The 20,946-nt window shown below is 48.0% G+C and overlaps 3 protein-coding genes across 3 annotated transcripts; 1 reads left to right on the top strand and 2 right to left on the bottom strand.

The window, feature by feature from the left end:
• Positions 1-920: 920 nt before the first annotated feature.
• asb3 (ankyrin repeat and SOCS box containing 3) lies at positions 921-11,359 on the bottom strand. The gene is made up of 10 exons (XM_036544918.1): positions 11,124-11,359; positions 10,469-10,692; positions 9,765-9,935; positions 9,316-9,428; positions 6,865-6,997; positions 5,794-5,971; positions 4,738-4,989; positions 2,202-2,468; positions 1,633-1,766; positions 921-1,193 (listed from the first exon to the last, which is right to left on the bottom strand). The coding sequence occupies exons 1-10, from the start codon at positions 11,180-11,182 to the stop codon at positions 976-978; spliced, it is 1,749 nt and encodes a 582-aa protein (XP_036400811.1). The 5' UTR covers positions 11,183-11,359; the 3' UTR covers positions 921-975.
• A 605-nt stretch (positions 11,360-11,964) lies between these two features.
• On the top strand, positions 11,965-15,802 carry chac2 (ChaC, cation transport regulator homolog 2 (E. coli)). The gene is made up of 3 exons (XM_036543244.1): positions 11,965-12,340; positions 14,927-14,962; positions 15,401-15,802. The coding sequence occupies exons 1-3, from the start codon at positions 12,206-12,208 to the stop codon at positions 15,770-15,772; spliced, it is 543 nt and encodes a 180-aa protein (XP_036399137.1). The 5' UTR covers positions 11,965-12,205; the 3' UTR covers positions 15,773-15,802.
• Positions 15,803-18,920: 3,118 nt separating this feature from the next.
• Positions 18,921-20,946, bottom strand: LOC118790309 (probable G-protein coupled receptor 75). The gene has a single exon (XM_036547220.1). The coding sequence runs from the start codon at positions 20,678-20,680 to the stop codon at positions 18,971-18,973; it is 1,710 nt and encodes a 569-aa protein (XP_036403113.1). The 5' UTR covers positions 20,681-20,946; the 3' UTR covers positions 18,921-18,970.

Here is a 20,946-nt window from a genome sequence, read left to right as displayed (position 1 = left end):
TCTGTTGATACCTCTGAAACCTCTGTTGGATGTATGAGACAGGATGTGGGGGGCACATCTGTGGGCTCCAGAAGATCTCTCTCTCTGTAGCCACAAACAGGCGGGAGGATATTACACTGCAGAGGGATGTTTAGGGAAGAAGATGCCGTGCTCGACGCTGCGTTCGGCAGGTAAGCGCAGCTCTTTCAGGCTACCCCGCAGAGCAGCTGGCGACAAGAGTCCATTTCCGCCAGGCGTTACACATTCGCCGGTGTGGAAAACACTCGCCCTACACATCAGACATCCCTTCAGATGTGTGCAAACAGCACTGGCAGAGTGTCACTTCCGTCTGCCATTAAAGATGCTGACAGCGGCAGGAAACAGCACACAGCATGCGGGAAGGACTCCTCTCTTCCACACACACGCACGCACGCACACACACACAGACACACAAGCACACACGCACGCACGCACGCACGCACACACACACACACAGACACACAAGCACACACACAGCTAATAACCAGCTCTACTTCAGTCAATGCCAGATTCTTCCTCCTGCCTCCACAGTTTTAGACACGCTGTATTTGAGGCTGTCAGAGCTGCACTCTCAAACCCTTTGCCGCACAGATATGCGCTCTGTTCCCGTACTAATACCAGAGCTGGTCTGAAGTCTGATGGCGATCGTGATTTAAAGACCACAGGACACGAACACAACACACCCCAGTCAGATGGGTACAAAATAAATATTCTGTTTTTTAATACACAAAATGGACGCAAACAGGAAGTGAAACCAACAACCAACCAAGCAATTCCCAAAACAAAATGCTGATTTTTTTTTCAGCTCAAGAAAATGTGGAACATGCAACAAGTACTCAAAGCTTCTGATATCTCCTTATGGAGCTCGCTTCACTCAGGAGGACCGCTGCCTGTGGCGTCCCTGTCTGCAGGTATGGGGCTGTTATTCCACACGGGGGCGGTGTTCCTGCAGGTACGTCACAGGCGGTCGGGGCCGTCTCCCCGGCTGTCTCTCTCCTCCGGGGGGCACTGTTGGGGGAGGCGGTGGGCCCTGAAGACGTCGTCGAAGCGGAGGTAGTCCTGCAGGACGGGGGGCACAGGGAGCTGGCGCATGAAGGCCCGGCTGGCCAGAGCCTCGGTGCCGACCACGCCCCTGATCGCTAGGCGGCACAGGTGGCCAAGCGGCGGTGGGGAGTCTGAGACAGATGGCGGGACACAGAGAGGTTCTGCAGGGGGAGCTATCTGTGCGGCTTCTCCGCCCACAGCACTGCTGCATGCAGGGTGATTTCTCTACCCGCAGGGTGATTTCTCTACCCGTGCAGGGAGCATGAAAGGTGAGCAGTATAGGGCAGGCAGCTGCACATTATCACCTCTGACAGCATGAAAGAGCTTGCAGGCACAATAACTGACCCTCGCATTAAAAATACATCATTCACTGCCCCGCTCATTTGTAGCGGTGCTACGTGTAGCAAGCACCACAGCTCATTTTAATAAATTAATGCTGAAATATCTGTTCATTTCATACAGTGTATGTGTGTGTGTGTGTGTGTGTGTGTGTGTGTGCACGCGCGCGGGCGTGCGTGCATACATGTGTGTCTGTGCGTGTGCATGACCAGCAAAATCACTGCTCCTTACCGAACAGGTCACACTGTTTCCAGGTGGACTCCGCTCGACGACGGGACAGGATTTCCTGCAGCGATGGGGACAGCATCTTCCAATTAGTGAACTCCAGCAGGAAATGGAGAACATGGCACTCTGTTCCCTCAAACCTGCAGAGGGAGAGAGAGAGAAAGAGAGAGAGAGGAGCCAGAGAGGGACAGAGAGAGAGGGTGAGGGAGGCAGAGGGAGAGGGAGAGCGAGAGCGAGAAACCGAGAAAGAGAGAGAGAGAGAGACAGAGAGGGGGAGAGAGAGGAGACAGAGAGAAAACGAGAAACCAAAAGAAGGAGAAAAAGAGAAGAGAAGGAGAGGGACAGATGGTGGGGGGGACAAACACATAGAGGGAGAGAGAGATGGATAGATAGGTGGGAGGACAGAGAGAGGGGTAATGAGGTGTGAGGAGGGAGTGCAGGAGAGAAAGAGGGCGAGAGAGTGAGCGTGAGTCCGTTACTCTAACCTTATACATACAAAGACCCCAGACATCAGCAGTCTATCCCCTGTTCCACACTGCTGACCCGTGTGTTAGCAACCACAGAGCAGGACTTACAGGGCATCCTGAAGGAAGTGCTCAGGGTTCATCCCGGCCTGTAACAGCAGGGGAAGCCACACCCCTGCGCTGTGAACATGATCCAGCCCCGTCCGGACCAGCCTGGACAGGTGTTCCCCTGAGGGCAGGCCGTCCCGAGCCAGGAGGGGCTCCAGCAGGTGGGGGAGGTCTGCCTGCAGGCACCTGCGGTACAGAGCCCCGCCCACCTGCGCCCCCGCCCTCAACAGCACCTGCACCAGCTCCAGGATCCCACACCTGGTCTCTACACTGTGATACAGGGAGAGAGGGAGAGGGAGAGCAGAGAGAGAGAGAGAGAGGGAGAGGGAGAGGGGGAGGGGGAGAGGGAGAGAGCGGGAGAAGGAGAGGGGGAGAGGGAGAGAGGGAGAGAGGGAGAGAGAGAGAGAGAGAGAGAGAGGGAGAGGGAGAGGGAGAGGGAGAGGGAGAGGGAGAGGGAGAGGGAGAGGGGGAGAGGGAGAGGGAGAGGGAGAGGGAGAGACAGAGAGACAGAGAGACAGAGAGAGAGAGAGAGAGAGAGAGAGAGAGAGAGAGAGAGAGGGAGAGGTAGAGGGAGAGAGAGAAAGGGGGGTGAGAGGGGTGAAGGGGGTCAGAGAAATACAGACAGAAAAAGAGGGAAACAGGGGGTGGGGGCAAGAGACAAGGGACGTGAACAACTGGGATTTCACCCAAATCATGTCTACAACAAAGACAGAAAACAGCTGGGCAAATTAAGAGTGTGTGTATGTGCACAGGCACATGCGTATACGTGTATGTGTACACATGAAGATGGAGAAAGTAAAAAAAAATAAATGTCTCTTTTTTTCTGTCATTCTCTCCCTCCCCCATCTTCCCACATTCTCTGTAATGTGTCCACAGCACCACCAAGTGGTCATCCACCCATCCCCATCCACAAACCCCCCCACCCTCGCCTGGTGCCCCTTCTGATTGGCTGGTCCTAGGGTAGCACAGAAACAGATATCCAGTCAGATGCCTTGTTTTCCCTGTTAGCTCGTGGTTACAACTGTCTGTCAGTCTGCCTCACATCCCTATGCCTGATCTGGGACACTCCTGTGGGAACAGGATTGCACATTATCTGAGTAACTCTACATCTGACCCCCAGGCAGAGGGGGGGGGGGGGTCCTACAGTGCCCCAGCACTGGGGAATTCACACACCATTCACAATGCAATGGCACCTTCTGCCCGGAGAGATGAGCCGGTGTGTAGGGTGAGCAGGAGGTGATAGGTCTGAGCCCTGGGCAGGTATTGCCATAAGGTGCTTAACCTGAACATAACCTAACCACTATGCTACAGGGCTCATAATCAAAAGGTTGCAGGCTTGATTCCCCATTAGGGCGATGCTGTTGTACCCTTGGGTAAGGTACTTAACCCACAATTGCCTCAGTAAATATCCAGCTGTTTACACAGATACACGTAAAAAATGTAACCTATGCAAGCTGCTTTGGATAACATAGTCTGCTAAATGCCAATAATGTAATGTAATGAACTGCCTTAGTACCAGTGACTTCCAGATGTAGGCTTGTTCCCTGTGCAAGTGTTTAATGGCCCTGTCTGAACCAGACTTTCCATGGGCCAGCTTCATCTAACACTGGATTCAGTCTCTGTTCCTAGCAGTGAAGCTGTGAGCTAGTGACTGACAGCTGCAGAGCATGGAGGTCAACCCTGCATGACCAGGCTTAGACAGTGTGTGAATGTCTGCTGTGTGATCAGTGCGTCAGACAGTGTGTGAATGTCTGCTGTGTGATCAGTGCATCAGACAGTGTGTGAATGTCTGCTGTGTGATCAGTGTGAATGTCTGCTGTGCGATCAGTGCATCAGACAGTGTGTGAATGTCTGCTGTGTGATCAGTGTGAATGTCTGCTGTGCGATCAGTGCATCAGACAGTGTGTGAATGTCTGCTGTGTGATCAGTGTGAATGTCTGCTGTGCGATCAGTGCATCAGACAGTGTGTGAATGTCTGCTGTGTGATCAGTGTGAATGTCTGCTGTGTGATCAGTGTGAATGTCTGCTGTGCGATCAGTGCATCAGACAGTGTGTGAATGTCTGCTGTGTGATCAGTGTGAATGTCTGCTGTGTGATCAGTGCATCAGACAGTGTGTGAATGTCTGCTGTGTGATCAGTGTGAATGTCTGCTGTGTGATCAGTGCGTCAGACAGAGTGTGAATGTCTGCTGTGTGATCAGTGCGTCAGACAGTGTGAATGTCTGCTGTGTGATCAGTGCATCAGACAGTGTGTGATCTCCGCTGTGTGATCAGTGCATCAGACAGTGTGTGAATGTCTGCTGTGTGATCAGTGTGAATGTCTGCTGTGCGATCAGTGCATCAGACAGTGTGTGAATGTCTGCTGTGTGATCAGTGTGAATGTCTGCTGTGCGATCAGTGCATCAGACAGTGTGTGAATGTCTGCTGTGTGATCAGTGCATCAGACAGTGTGTGAATGTCTGCTGTGTGATCAGTGTTTTGGGACAGTATGTGAATCTCTGCTGTGGGATCAGTGCGTCGGACAGTGTGTCAATCTCTGCTGAGCGATCAGTGTTTTAGGACAGTCCGTGAATGTTGTCTCGTACCTCGCAGCGGGGGGCCAGAACGTGGCCTCTAGAGGGCAGGAATAGCCGAAGGACTCGCAGTTCTGGGCATCAGGGCTGAACCCCTCCCTGAGTAAAACCCTCAGGCTCTCTGTCTGACCCCCCAAAACCGCAGAGTAAACCGGGCTGACCTTCCCCGGGCTGCGGTCACACGCACGGTCCGTCACAGAGAGCAGCCGCTCCAGGATACTGCCGGAGAGAGACAGAGAGAGGGAGGGAGAGGGAGAGAGAGAGCAAGAGAGAGGCAGAGAGAGAGGGAGGGAGAGATGGAGAACGGGAGGAAGGAGGGAGAGGAAGAGAGAGAGGGAGAGACAGCAAGAGAGAGAGAGAGAAAGAGAGAGGCAGAGAGTGAGTGGCTCATGTGCTGAACCTAGAAGTAGTAATGGTTGAGTGAGAACAAATGAGCCCCTTACCATATGGAGGTACTACATGCCATCAGTCACACGCTTTTATGATCCAATCAAAAAATGTTTCCTTTACAACAGTGAGTCACCAATGACATGTCATAGCTCCACCCATTTTGTGGTTCAAGAAGCCTCACAATTAGACAACAGCTGTGGTACTTTCACCAAGTACGATACATTTTAACCCGAACCAATTCCCAATATCCAGCTGTATGAATGGAAAGAAAAAAAAATAATAAAGCAATAATAATCATAATAATATCTGTACCAGGACAACTGTCATCATTTGCTTTCATCTATAGTAATACCTTATTGCCTGTTATGTCATATCAAGCATTGCAATTCCAACTGTCCTCTCTGCCAAGCGTTCAGTGATAATTTCACAGTGAGGGGTACTGAACTAAGCAGCATTAGATTGTGGGATTGACTGATAAAATTAAGCCAGCTGGATCACACCTGCTCTGTATTTACAGGGCAGATAAGGAGATAAGAGTGGCGGGTCTGCTTCAAGAAAAAGGAATGTGGGATTGGTCAGAGCACCGGACTCCTCAGAGGCCAGGGGTCAGGGGTCAGAGGTCAGGGGTCATACCTGACGTGGCCGAACTCGGCGGCGGCGTGGACGGGCAGCTGCCACTTGTCCTCGTTGCAGTAGAGGTTGGGGTCAGCGCTACGCTCCAGCAGCGCCTCCACGCAGCCCAGGTGACCTTCCTGCGACGCAATCAGCAGTGGCGTGGCCAGGTCGTGTGACTGACAGTTCACGGCCGCGCCTGGGGGAGGGGCACAGGAGCCTCGCGTTGCAACAGGGAAAAATAAAAAACCAACGACAGCAGGAAAGGCCACTCTCCAACCACACGATTCACGGAGAGCCTGCAGATCAGCTGTCCAACACTGATTAATGAAAGCCACAGTCTAGTGACAGTGTAGATAATGGTAGTGTGTGTACTTGGCTTCCCTTAGTTTCTATGTTGTCTAGTTAATTGTAAACCACAAGTTAACATGTGCTTTACGCTTGAATGGTGTTATGCTCACATTCACTAGTCTGGGAGCGTTGTTAGCCTGTTCTGACACTGTTGTGAATTCAGCGTGAATGGATACACTTCCTTTTCTCTTGTCCTGGAATTTGCTCTGGATGAGAGTGTCAAATGAATGTAATGTAATATAATGTAATGCAATGGTCATCCTGTTACCATATTAACTTAGACTGAGGATGCTGCAACCAGACATATTCGGCCAAATCCAAGGCAGTCTTATTTGAAAACTAAAACATGCAATGTCATTATGGGCGGCAGTGTAGCATAAGGGTAAGGAGCTAGGCTAGTAAACAAAACTGCTGATGTACCCTTGAGCAACATGTTTAACCCAGAATTTCCTCTGTAAACATCCAGCCATATAGAGAGATAACACATACAAAAAAACTGTAACCTGTTACTAAGTCACCCTAGATAAAAGTGTCTGCTAACTGACAGTAATATAATGTAATGTAACGTGATATAATGTATTGCCCAAGCAGATTTTGCTTTGCAAGGACACAGGCACATGTTTCTTAACCTCTGTAAAGGGCTCCTCCCTCATGTCCTCCATCATGTGACTGAGGGACAAGCAAGACGTGGATGTTGCATTTTTGGCCGTTGGCGTTGCCATGGCATCGGGGTTCTCGTACCTGCATCAGCGAGGATCTCCAGACACTGCCGCTGCCCGTACTGTGCCGCCACGAACAGCGGCGTGATCTCAAAGTCGTCCGTGCTGTTGATGTCGGCCACACCCACCAGGAACTGCACAATCTCAGCATGGCCCTAAACAAGAGGAGTGAAAGCCAAAGGGGACGAGATGTACCGTGAACTGAAATCTCACCAAAAGGTTAACGTTCGATATGAAGCAGCCATTGGTGGGTGGCCAAACAGATGGAGGTGAACGCAAGAGATCAGCGACTGTGTTAAACCCAGCGGCGAGAGAGAGAGAGAGAGAGAGAGAGAGAGAGAGAGAGAGAGAGAGAGAGAGAGCAGTTTGTTCGTAGCTTACAGCCAACTACAACAGTTTCGTTTGGTCTTAAACTTGGTGGTGGTATCAGTTTGGCTTAGTCTTAAACCAAATGGTGAAAGAAACAGCAGTTTAGTACCCAAAGCCAGTGACTCTGCTCTCCTGCTAAGAGCACAGCCAAAACCCCAGAGTTTCACACTCTAGTTTCTTCACACCAAAATCTAACAGGGGGTATATCAGTCACCTGAAAATGCTCAGAGGATTTACACAACCTGCATAATGGGCCAAACTTGTCAAAACACACAATATTCTCTTCACCATACACCTGATAAACATTCTGTTTCTCCAGTGGGAGGAATATCACACATTCGCAACACATCAAACATAGGAAGTCAACTTTCATTCTCAAATGAACAGCCTCAAATCCTTCCTCAGCTTCCTCTGTGGTGTCACTCATCCACACAGTTCAGACGGTGAGATTTCAGATTTCATCTCATTGTTTGAACTCGCTGGCTTCTACTCATGAGTCTGTATTGTTCACTTCTTTATTTCCTCCCCTCCACACACTGACTTCAGAATCACTAACTTTGCATTTAGCTCCCAAAGCTACACATGTCCTACTCTCAGACAGGAAACACTGAATGCACGCATGCAGTCACCCAATAAAATCATCAACAGCCACTGGCTATTTTACACACCACAAATTCACAAAGTGCACTGCAGGAGAACCAGCACAAACTGGACAACTGCTGCATCTCGATAACTAAGGAACATACAGGCCTCTGTTTGTCTTTGACAATGCTTTTTTTCTGAACCACTTCCCTTGTCAAGTTTTCACTGACAGTCGAGAAACAGGTACACCTAGTGGCAACTTGCTGCCACTGCTCGCTCAGCAGAGTGAGATGCACCTGAAAGCACTCAGACTTGACACAAAGCTAGAGTCAAGTCTGAGTGCTCCCAGGCGTCTAGATTAAAGGCAAATCCAACCACTGATGCATACAAAGAGCGGAAACCAGACATAAATAAGCAATCAGACACTTATCGCAGTCAATCAACACATAATCAGGGAGTTTAGCTATACGATGCAACACTACTCCAATGAAACCACACAAGGCAAAGGCAGCGAGTATGGCAGCACACACAGGCAGATTTTTTTTTCTTGCTAAAATAAGTCAATCGTGGCCTACTGTGTTAGCCAAAGATCCCTTGTAAAACACAAGAGGCTCAACTAATCACTCAGTTCAGTCTGATCCTACTGTTTTTTTTTTTTTTTTTAAATACAGGCTACATCAGTGACCCCTGTCATTTTCCAGCTATGAAATCTCCTGTTAAAACGGTCTCTCATTGTCTGATCACAAGCTATGTATTACAGAAAATTATCAATTAGTTGGAAACAAAAATTGATAACTAATAACTAGGGATGTAGCAATACTAAAAACTCACGGTATGATAATACCATGATAAAAAGTATTTATCGCAATATTATAAAACGAAAAAAAATGATGACTTGAAAAATTGTCCTTTATTAAATGATAAATCAGCATTTTTTATTCGTATAAAATTTGTTTTTCCTTTTTTTCTTAAAGTGCTTCTGCCTTCCTTCTTTAATACAATAAAATAAGAGTAGCCGGCCATGACCTAAGCTCCTGCCAAATCTCTCAGCTAACAACTAACAGCTAGCTAACTAGACATTGTCACATTGCATTGTGCAAAACCGAGCACACACATACAGGTGATCTGAATACATCACCATTGTTCAACTATGACATCAGCAAGAGGTCACCACCAGCACTTAGCCTGTGCTTAGTAGGCCTTCAACTAAGGTCTTTGATGTAAAAATTAACATTTCTCACTAAGATGTCCTTCTACATAATACTATAGCCTACAACAACCTTCAAATTAATCATCTGCTTTCACCAACCAATAATATCTCAAGCAATTCCTCATCAATATAACAATCTCACAAGAAAGGGACATGATACAGGTTATTACAGAAAATATGCCACATTTCTGCATAGTGTACACAACATATAACACCAGACAACAGTCAATTAAAACACTTTCACATTAGAAACAGTAAGCAGTTCCTCAATACGCCCACCAGGGGCACTGTTGAGGAGGTTGGATGAGCTACCTTGAAAGCAGCCTGGTGCAGACAGCTCCAGCCAGATGCAGAGTGTGACCTGTTGACCTCTGACCCACTGCTGACCAGCAGCTTCACCACCTCAGTGTGGCCACCGTCCACCGCTGCCCAAACACACACACAGGGAGAGAGAGAGATTTATGGACTCAGTGTGGCTAAGTGGGTGTGACAGTAGTCTAACCAGGGAGCTACTGGTTTGATTCCCAGATTGGGCAGAATTCACACTACTACTACTAATCATCATCATCATCACTCCAACTATTCTCAAAAGACAGACAGGTGAGTCTGACCTTCACAATGACACAATGCAATCACCCTGATCAGGCTCACTTGTGTGTGTGTGTGTGTCTGTGTATCCCATGGTTCCAGATGAACATGGCCAGGCCGCGTCCCTCTGTCTTTACCGCTGGCAGGTGTACTGCAGCCTCCCCCTCCCTTACCTGTGAAGAGCGGGCTGGCCTCGTCGTCGGTGACGCGGTTGACGTCAGCGCCGGCATTGAGCAGTGCCCTGACGATGCGCCGGTGACCCTGCTTGGCCGCCAGGAACAGGGGCGTGGCCGAGTCGTGCGTTAGGGAGTTCACATAATCCCGGCCCCTGCAGCAGGACCGCGCTGTTCAGACAGAGGAGAATTTACAACCCCTGCGACCACGGCAGAAGCGAGAGCAGTCAAGCACTCTCACAGCCTAAATGCATCATGTCAGACAATACACTACAGGTGAACTGTGCAAAGGCCTCAACGGAACAGAACAAGTACAAACTCTGCAAATACAATTCACTGTGCAACAGGGCAGCAGGGCAGCAGTGTGGCGTAGTGGTAAAAGGCTTAGGGCTCATAACCAAATGGCTGCTGGTTTGATTCCCTGCTAGGGCAATGCTGTTGTACCCTTGGGCAAGGTACTCAATTGCCTCAGTACACAACTGCCTAAGTAAACATCTAGTTGTGTAAATGGATAACATGTAAAAAATCATAACCTATGTAAATTGCTCTGGATAAGAGCGTCTGCTAAATGGTAACAATGGTGGTACCCCTTTCCTCTAAGTCTGTGGCTCTGTCTCTCTGGTTCATTTATGACTCTGCCATATTATGACTCTTTTGAAAAATACTGATTACCATGACGGTCCCGCTGCCCCCTTCTCCCTTACCGGATCTTATCAGCACGCGCATGCAGGCGTAGGAGCCGTGGAAGGCGGCCTCGTGCAGGGGGTTCCACCCGCGGTTGTCGCTGACGTCAGCGCTGTAGCCCCTATGGATCAGCTTGCTCACGAGCCGGTGCTTGCCCTCGCGCGCCGCCAGCGCCACCGCCGAGCACGTGTGTTGGTAGCACTCCTGGAAATCCATCCATCCGCTTCTTCTGTGGCTACATAAGCTGAGGTCCGGTGAAAGCTCCAAATGTCATTTCAGTAGGGTGCCTTTTTACATTTAAGAACAAATACTAAAAAAAACGCTGATGCATATCATACGCCCACCTAAGGCTTGATATGAAGTCACATTTCATATATTAGTTAAATGCAAATGACCCTACTTTTAACCAAAAGTTCACTCGCCTAAACAGACAGCACCTCCAGCTATAAGAAACATACTTTCACATTTAAAAGACAAAGTCATTCGCTATACAAATTGGTTCATGGTGTACAAATTACCCCACACTCATGGCTATGGTCGCTCAGACGACAAGCACCTACATAGCCAACCATCATTTTAGAGAAAACGCGAGTTATATCATGAGATTACATATTGGTGTTACGCATGAGGTGAAGTGACATTATTAAAGGCATTGTCAGTGGATGCACAACTTACAGAAAAATGAAGATAATGTTCCAGGCGCACTCGAACCTCCAAGCTACTTCATCTTTCATATATTATGGGGTTTGCCAACTATATCAGTTAACTACTGCCAATACCATACAGACAAATCCTTTGCCTTCGTAAGTACTTTGCATGAATTGCTGTGCAGGAGGCTGAAGTGCTAACTGCAAACAACAAAAAAGGTTTATACCCCAACTCCGTCTTTTGAGTTCTGTGCGTTTATTGATGTCTCGCATCCTCTAGACAAGCTTCCTGCTTCCGCAGTCACGCCTCCCTGCCAAGTCTTTGATTCATATTTTCTTCTCTGACTGGTTACACGACCTGCAACTCAATATCGGGTTCAGTTGGGGTTCTGGGTATTGTAGTACCTAAACCTAATTTTAAAAATGTGTCGTTTAAGAAACGTTGCAGAAAGAGATAAACAGTGAAGAATCAACTGGCATATCCATTCCTACATTCGAACAAAAATGAGAGGTGCGCACGTGTATTTCTGAATAAATATAAACTGAACCAATAACCTACATTAAATTGTGGGTATATGCCTCATGGGTGCATGAAGGTGCTAGTATATACGCGTTGCTTAAGTTACTTTGTTGAAATATGTTATTATTTTCGTTCCCACAAACATAAATAACACGGCATCTGCAAGGATGCGTTCAGTTACTTTGGAAAAACAGGGATAATTAAAACGTTTTGTATATAAAGGAACTTGGTTAAGTGAGACTTCTTTCAACTGAGGTATAGTTACAAACACCAAATCCCAGCGAACTTTGCGGGACGCTGAACTCTGGCCAGAAGCGATTGCGCAACAGATCCGCTACATATGGTCATAATATAAATTACGCTGCATCGACTGTTCGGTAGACCGTCACTATAGAGATTTCCTGGAAGATATTTTGTGAATAATTTTCACTTTCGCTAGCCACAATCCATACAGTGTCATTCGAGTAATGTATTAATTACATTCAAATTATGTTACGGTCATGACAAAAATATTATAGCTAGCTAAGCCAGCTAAACGTTTAGATTGGACTGCATTGTTTTAGCGTGCTAAGCTAGCTAAATAGGAGGAGATGTGGGTTTTCGGGTACGGGTCGCTCATCTGGAAGGTTGATTTCCCTTACGAGGAGAAGCGCGTCGGGTATATCCGGGGGTTCAGCCGCAGATTTTGGCAGGGGAGTACCGATCACCGAGGGGTCCCGGGGAAGGTAATGTTATTGCACCACCTGCCGAGCTTTCGATGGCAATATAATGTATAATATAATATAATGGCATTTCTTTTTTGCTAATTATCTAACGTCAGCTACGTGTAGGTAGAGCTAATGTATGCAGAAATTTTACTTTTTCTCTGTGATAATGCCAGACAGTGGCTTTACATTTTTTAAAAGCTAACAAACCATATTGCCTTCCAGATAGTTAGCCAGCTTCCGCTAGGATTTCAAAGCGGCTTACTCACGTTGGATTGCCAGCAATAGCTTCGGTGACATTTCTAAGGAACGTGTCGTAATGTTTGGAATTAGGCTATAATTTTAACTGCGTTGTTAGCCAGACTCCAATAAGCGTATGAGCTACTCTGATCACCATAGATGGTGGAAATTCAGAATTAAAGCCGGAATGTTTTTGTCTAATGGAGATGGAATTTGATTGCTTAAATTACCAAATTAGACTATCCAATAGTCATTTTAAATGAGATTATAATATGAAACTGTGATCCAAATCATATTTTTATCGTCTTATCGCACAATCGAACACAAAGTTATATATTTTTTTCAGTTAATCACATAGGTATAGCCAGAAAAAAATGTTATTGATATAGACGGATGTAACTTTACCTTTAGTCTGAGTAAAAGTAGTTAAACCTGTTTTGAATTGTACTTCTTGTGATTAGATTTGTTGAGAAGTAATGTCAGATTTTGACGTTGACATTTAGATGGTTTGCTAAACACAATTTTCAGTTTGTCATTTTGTGGCTCGGTCAGTAACACGACATGAACATTTTGTGCATAAAATTCGGGAGGAACGATATAGACGCGTTATGCATTGTACACGTATTTTCTGCCTCCTCTTTGAAGTAAAACATCTACAGCTATTGAATCACCACAAATCCCGGTGTTCTGGGTGTTTAAATAGCCTAGTAAAAAAAATGTAATGTGGTGTAACCCTCCAAACATAAATGCAAGTAACAAAAGTGCTCAAAATGTTCAAATTAAATAAACTGTCAAGATCTTCTGTCAGGGTTTGTTGTTGTATCCTTAAAGTTAAAATTATTTTGCTTATCCCAAAAATGGATTTTACAACATGTTGCACAGTGTAACTGGCATCAGAAAGCCATTTTCAATGATGAGGTAAAGTATGACATGGTACAACATCTCAAAGAAGACCACAAATGACCCCTCTGACCTGGCAGAAAGGTTCTTAAGTCTCCCATAAATATTGCACAACCACAGAAAATCTGAAAATGGAGTGGCACGAGGGCTACTGTCCTTGTGGTTACCTTATAAGTTGGCTCTTAAAATTGAATAGGAGGGTTGAGGGTTGAAATCAAGGGTTGTGTCCACAACATGTCGCTGGGAGTTACTAGAATTTCCAGTTCCACCACAATGACATCAGCGATTCCAGATGGATTAAGGGATGTTTTTGAATGTTTTTTTTCAAGAAGTTTAAATAAAGGTAACAGGGAACACAAAAATAGCAGTACTGTCACTACAAAGGAGTGCCTTGTCGAAAGATGAGCATGGTGCTGTTTTCATGGTTTAACATGAAGCTTTCTTTAAAGTATACAAATACTGTTTGTATGTGGGCTCAAATATGACTCCATTGATAACATCCATATGGAGTTGTGAGTGTAATTTTAAAGAAATTTTGTCTTATTTTTTTTTCTTTTGCATTTTGACAGCATTATTTTTCATTTGCTCAGGTGATGTTATCCTTAGTGGCTTTAGTCACTTTCTGTTTAAAGTGGAAATTTAGTGACCATTACTGACCCATTTAGCTAGCCAATGCTGGCTATCCCATATCTAGCTGTTAAAAATAGGTCCATTAAATAAGTAGTAACATATTATGTTTTCCAATACTATGAACAAGTTTAAAATAAAGTGACAAGAATTTGAATTCATGGAATATAGGTAGATGGGTGTACTGTTTTTTCACTTACATGTTGTTGAATTAACAAGCCAGTGACAGTGGCACACATCAAATGATGAGAACCACCTAACTAGCTAGTTATCCACTGTAACAGCCCCCCTTAAGAGCAAAAAAGCTCTAATGCCGACAGTTGTTATGTAGTTTTCTTTGCAGCTAATTGGGCCTAGCCTCTAACCACCCTCCCAGCCCCTTTGTAACACAGACTTTCACACAGGAGGCAGAAGCTGAGGCCTTGAGGGAGAATAGCCTGCAAGTTGTCCACCTCTCTGCTGCTCCTGGGCGTTCTTTTTAGAATGTTTTGAAGAGGAAAAAACAAATCAATTCTGATTTTTTCCAGCAGGGCAATACAGTATAGTACAGTTAAGGCTGAAATAAGATATCTACCCCAAGGGGATGTATGGGAGTGAGCCCGTGGGAGGTGTGTGTGTTGATAAGGGAGGTGCACAAGGGTGGTGTTAATAACGCTCTCTCTTTCCCCCTCTCTCTCTCTCTCTCTCTCCCTCCCTCTCTCCCTCTCTCGCTCCCTCTCCCTCTCTCTCTCTCTCTCTCTCTCTCTCTCTCTCTCTCTCTCTCTCTGTCTCCCTCTCTCCCTCTGTCTCCCTCCCTCCCTCTCTCTCTCTCCTTCTCCCCCCCCCCCCCCCCGCTTTCAGCCAGGACGAGTGGTGACGTTGGTGGAGGACCCTGAGGTGAGAGAACGCAGTAACATGCTGCCTTATCTGTCTTTCTTAACTTAAAGGTGTATGCATGCTGTAAAGCCACAGTGTCAGTCTGGTTTCAGTGATTCTGTGACAAAAGGAATTCTTCCTTGTCCTGCTGTTTCCAATAATGTAAAAGATTAAAAGATTTGTATGCACTTTTAGAAATCACTCTGGATAATATGCTAAACAACTGAACAAGATGTACAACAGTAATTAAGGCTTCTGTTGGTGGGCGGTGCACAGAAGTGGATTTCTTTCGGTGATGTTCGGAGTATTGGTAGGAGACCTTGTCCACGAGCTCCCAGCTGGCCCACCTGTTTAAACCCAAATTCTGCTGTTGGCTTGAGTGACAGGTTTTGTTTGACCACCTTGTAATCCAGGATATGTGTGGCCTAACCGCCCCCCACCTCCTTTTCTTGCTGCCAGGGCTGCGTGTGGGGTATTGCCTACAAGCTTCCCACAGGGAAGGAGCAAGAGGTGAAAGAGTACCTGGACTACCGGGAGAAAGGGGGCTACAGAGTGATCACCGTGACCTTTCACCCTAAGGAGCCCTACTCGGAGCCCCGGGACACGCTGCTCTACATCGGCTCATGTGACAACCCCAACTACCTGGGCCCCGCCCCGCTGGAGCTGATCGCCCGGCAGATCCTCAGCTCGGTGGGACCCAGCGGCCGCAACACGGAGTACCTGTTCGAGCTCGCCAACGCCATCCGAGACCTACTGCCCGAGGACGGCGACGAGCACCTGTTCTCCCTGGAGCGCCTGGTCAAGGAGCTGCTGCAGGAGAGAGGGGACTGAGGAAGAGAAGAGGGAGAGAAGGAGGGAGAGAGAGAGACAGAGGGAGAGAGTGAGGGGGTAGAGAAGGAGGGAGAGAGAGAAGGAGCGAGGGGGAGAGAGCAAGGGAGAGGGATAGAGGGAGGGAGGGAGCAGGGGAGAGGGGTTGCGTCCATTCTCAGGGGCGGGAGTGCAGTCATTCCTCAGGAAAAGCCCTAAAAGTACAGCAGAGCTGTCAAAGTTGTAAAAGCACTTTTATCTTCTTTTATTCTATGTTCTTAGTCGCAGTAGGGGTCCACAGTCACAAACACTAGATGGAACAAACAAGACATACAGAAATAAAAGAGTGATGTAGACATGTGGTGCAGAAAATGGACCCTTTGAAACATAGTGGAGGATGCCATAGTAAGCTAGAGGAGGAGCAGTGACATATTTACAGTGGCTCTGCTAATGTCATTTAGTGCAGTGAGCACTAGGTCTGTGTCTTCTCATCCTTCTCCCTTCTCTCTGCTGTACATCCTGTGAGTGTATGAGTGGAGTCTGACAACTCCACAGGTGCTATGAAGGAAGCTATTTCCCCACCTTCCTCCAAAGCACCTCTTTGTACTGCTACCAAATGATTAAGTATGACTTACTTTGTTTTTGCGTAACTAGCAAATGGATATTGAGCAGGTTGTAAATAGGTAATAAACATTACATTATAAAGTGTTAAGTACAGTTTGGTCACCTTCTGACAAAAATGGTGTACCACAAGTCAAAGTGGAGATCATATATTCTGTTTACTACCTCCTTACTGTCTGTTTATTAACTGTTTAAAATAATGCAGTCATACTTAGGTGAAGTTATCTTGAAATGACATGTGTATGAAATGTTTTCCTAACAGCATAAACAGGTCATAAACAGAGTTCATAATTCATCAGACCTGAAGCACGTTCTGATTTGGCCTGTTGGATCAGATTCATAAAGGATACGGAGAAAAAAAAGTCCCTCATCGTAATTATGTGTTACAGTACTTAATGTATGTGCCCTTCCACTACCAATGACTGGTCATACAGGAGCCTGGAAATGGGCACTTTCTAGTACAGATTGTTCCTATGGATGTAGCTGTGTCGGGGTCTGAGGTCCCAGGCTCCCCTGGGATTTTTAGCCATTCCAAACTGCTTGACTCAGGAAGCATTTGTGCATCTGGTTTTGTCAGTGTCGTATGAGGGCACCCCCATACCAGTCTGAATGCATATGCATTTGAATTTGCACTTGCATTTGCATTCACATGTTGTGCATTGTAGGACTGTGTCTGTGGGTTCAGTGAATTTATATTCAAAAGCGCTGTCAGGCTGTGGACGTGTTTTGTGCTGTTCACATGTAAAAATTAATATATCAAGGAGACCTACCTAAATGGAGAGGAATGTATGTTTTATGTGTGTCACAATACAAGGTATATGTTATTCAGTATAACCAGTGAGGTGGCTCTGGCTGCATTCAGAGCTCACGGGACTCTCTGTGAAGTGATCCAGCCGAGGCACATCGTTTTCAGCTCACGAACGCTGGCACAGACTGCTCGGCTGTTTAAACAGTATGTGACACTGGATGCGTCTGAGTGGGGTTTTAGGGAAGTGACTCGTGACAGTTGTAGTATCTGTCCATTCTCGCGTCTCCACAGACTTCATGTAACTCTGTAACGGTGATGTACGCTCTGTCTTGGTGTCTGAATAAAGCAGACTGTCTGCCCCAGAACACGTATTGCCCTTGGGGTTTTTTATGGGTAATTTATGTACATTTGCATTTAGTCATTTGGCAAACACTTCTGTACAGAATGACTTGCAAAGCAAGACGTGCAAGTGCACGCAAGGTCACATGAAGAGCAGGGCAGCGACAGTAGTGTCTGTGCACATCTGAGACCTAACAGACAGACGGCAGAGTGCTGCCATAATCAGAATAGCAGTAACATATGAGTGTCCATGCACATGTCAGCATTGCAGCTCACCCTAACAAATGAACCTTACAGAAAGGTAAGACTTGGAACGTTAGATGTGACCTCTGTAGGGGGGCTGGGGAGTTCGGTCTTCAGTGGCGGATGGTGGTTAGTGGCTCCGCCTCTCCGCCACATTGGGTGGATACAGAGCATCAGCTTGTTTCAATGGAATGCTCACCAGCGGGTTATTTTTCATTTGAGTAAATGAGAGGAGTGTTTTACATAAAAGGTTTCAGGTAGTCACTGTATAATAATGACACAATCATACATTTGCTGTTTCGTTATGTTTTTTTCCCTTCATAAGCTGGGGTAGCAGTGTAGCGTAGTGGTAAGGAGCAGGACTCTTAACCAAGAGATTGCTAATTCCCTGCTGGAGCACTGCTGTTGTACCTTTAGGTAAGGTACTTAGCCTAGAATTTCCTCAGTAAATATCAAGCTATATAAATGGGTAACGTAAAAATTGTAACCTATGTAAGTTGCTCTGGGAAAGAGCATCTGCTAAATGCCAGTAATGTAAAGCAGATATAATATCACTCTCCTCTGTGGAGTAACAGGCAGCAGACAGGTGTTACAGAGCAGAGCTGTAACCCTTGGAGTGTGGGTCTGACTGCTGCTGTTCCCCTGGGTGAGGTAGCGTGAATTGCACCAGTAAATATACAGCTGTATGAGTCACATGGAGACACTTGGCATGTATGTGAAGAATAATTCCAGGCATTCCCTTTATGTGACCGGAGAAAAAAAAACATCAAGCACAAATACTCCTGTGATATGTTTATTGTAATTATTACAAAATGTAATATTACAAAATGTAATGTAATGAGACTTTCATAAGTACTATTTCTCACGAAGAACAGGAAAAGACAGCATCAATGTAATATATAATATAATATGAAAAATTAAACATCACTGTAAAAAAGAATCGCGGCAGTCTCTATTGTTACTATACTGTGATAACACTGTACTGTACTGAGATAACACTTTGGAATATTTACTCGTTGAATAATTTATTAATACATATTTGAGAGCAGATTTGGCCTGTTCAGCATGAGAGAACGTCCATTCTTGATCAGAGGTGGATAAAATCATTCCATGTAATTCTGTTTTAAAATATGAAGAACAAATAGCACACTGGACCAGATACTAAGGACAGACAGGTATATGAGCGTACGTGTATGTTTGTGTATATGTATGCTTGTGTGTGTGTGTCTGTGTGTGTGTGTGTGTGTGTGTGTGTGTGTGTGTGGTGGGGGTCATACAGAGGGTATGGGGATCTGGTGCATAGAGGTGCTCTCATAGTCCTGCAGCGCCTCCTGCTGGGGGTGGTGGTGCATTGTGGTGTAGGGCCTTGCGAAGCTGAAAGCGGAGCCAATGGGCGAGCTGGGCTCCCCGGACAGGCTGCTCTTGTAGATGCTGTAGTAGGGCTCTACCCGGGTGTTTGCGGGCGTGGAGCTGCTTGGAGGGCGGGGTCGGCAGCCAGCGGTGGGCGGGGTCGTCAGCGCGCTGTCAGCAGACCGGCTGGGGCCGCACGCCTGGTCCACCAGCCTCCTCCGATTGGGTGACTGTGCACAGCAGGCTGAGTCGGTCTCCCGGTGGGAGGACTTGTTCCGGTTGGCCTCCAGGCTGCCCCGCCCCACAGCGCGGAGGCGGGTCTTGCGTCTGCAGCAGGCGGGGTTCGGCGCCGCCCCCCGCAGACACCAGATCACCCGGCGCCGCAGACCGGCGCTGTTCCGCGAGTACATGAACGGGTTGACGCCGGATTTGAGGAGGACCAGGGCGAGGCCGCACAGCTCGAACTGGTAGAGCGGGAGGCCACCACCCGGGGACAGGAAGTCACTGCCGCGGGACAGGAAGTCCCAGACGAGCGAGACGGCCAGCGGCAGGCAGCAGAGCAGCACAGACAGCACAATCGCCACACATGTCAGCACCGCCTTGGAGTCCTTGGGCGTGGCCAGGTTGACACCGGAGGAGGCGGTAGCCTGGGGGAGAGGACCCCGCCCCTTGGCAAGTGCGTGCGCCTGCTGCAGCCTGCTGTAGGCCTGGTTGCGGTACAGTGTCGGCACGGGAACGCTCACAGCGCACTGGACGCTCTCAAACCCCACGGTCGCCAGCGGCGGCGGCGGGCGGGTGGCATCCGTGGTGATCGCGGGGCCCCTGCAGACCTGCGTGTTCCTGTGCAGCGCGTGGGCGATGGCTGCGTAGGAGACGGTCACCACGGCGACACAGAAGGCGAAGTCAGCCAGGTAAAGGTAGAGGGCGGGGCCAGCCAGTGCCCCCACCAGGCCGGCGCAGGGCAGGCAGGGCGGGGCCCTCCTCAGGCGGGGCCGCAGGGTGACCAGCGTGGCCAAGGTGAAGCTGGACACCCACAGCAGGGCGGTCAGCACCAGGGTGCAGGGGAAGGGGGCGGGGCGGTCTGGCTGGCGCCCCAAAACCACCCGGAGCCTCTGCAGAGCGATCGCTGCCACTGTCTTCAGAGACATCAGCACCAAGCCCGAGCTGCTCAGGTGGAATGCCAGGCAGAACTCCCTGGACACGCCCACACCCCCACTCCCTCCCCCAGTCGTGCCCCCGACCCTGCCTACCGCGTCCAGGAAGAGGAGCAGGGCGAACATGGGCGCAGTCACACAGCAGACCAGCAGGTCACAGAGTGACAGGTTGAGCACCATGAGGTCGAAGCTGGTGCGGAGCTTGCGGACGGCCGGGTCAAAGGAGGACAGGACCACAACCAGGTTGCCGTAGGAGCCCAAGCAGAAGATAAGGAGGAGGAGGAGGGAGCAGAAGGCCAGGGTGGCGGTGTGGACCGGCACCCCGCCCAGCGAGGGGTCGGGGCCCAACGTGGCGTTGTAGGGGCCGAGCCAGGTTACGTCCCCCGGCCCCAGGGACGGTGAGGTGCTGTTCATCTCGCTCGGGGGGTCTCCGCGGCCACCGCGGTCACAACTGTGGGACCACCGAAACTCTCCCATCCACTAAAAACCATGATCTTGCATGTGCCAGCTGATGGCAGGCAGGTTGGAGAGAATGCTGTCAGTACCTTATTTTCTTAGAGTTTTGCCTGCATCTTCCTCTCCATTTGAGCTGCTGAGGTCAGAAAGATCTCTCCTGTGTGATTTACATTATCAGATGTGGCAACTCTAGTGGCTCTACATCTGAGGTTACAGTCTCCCTGAATTTCCCATAACTCCATCGGACAAGGTCATGACTCCTGCTGTTCTCTTTATCTCCTCAGGGA

The sequence above is a fragment of the Megalops cyprinoides genome, chromosome 1, assembly GCF_013368585.1.
Source record: "Megalops cyprinoides isolate fMegCyp1 chromosome 1, fMegCyp1.pri, whole genome shotgun sequence".
In the NCBI taxonomy this organism is placed as follows: domain Eukaryota; kingdom Metazoa; phylum Chordata; class Actinopteri; order Elopiformes; family Megalopidae; genus Megalops; species Megalops cyprinoides.
This window is presented reverse-complemented; position numbering and strand designations above follow the sequence as displayed.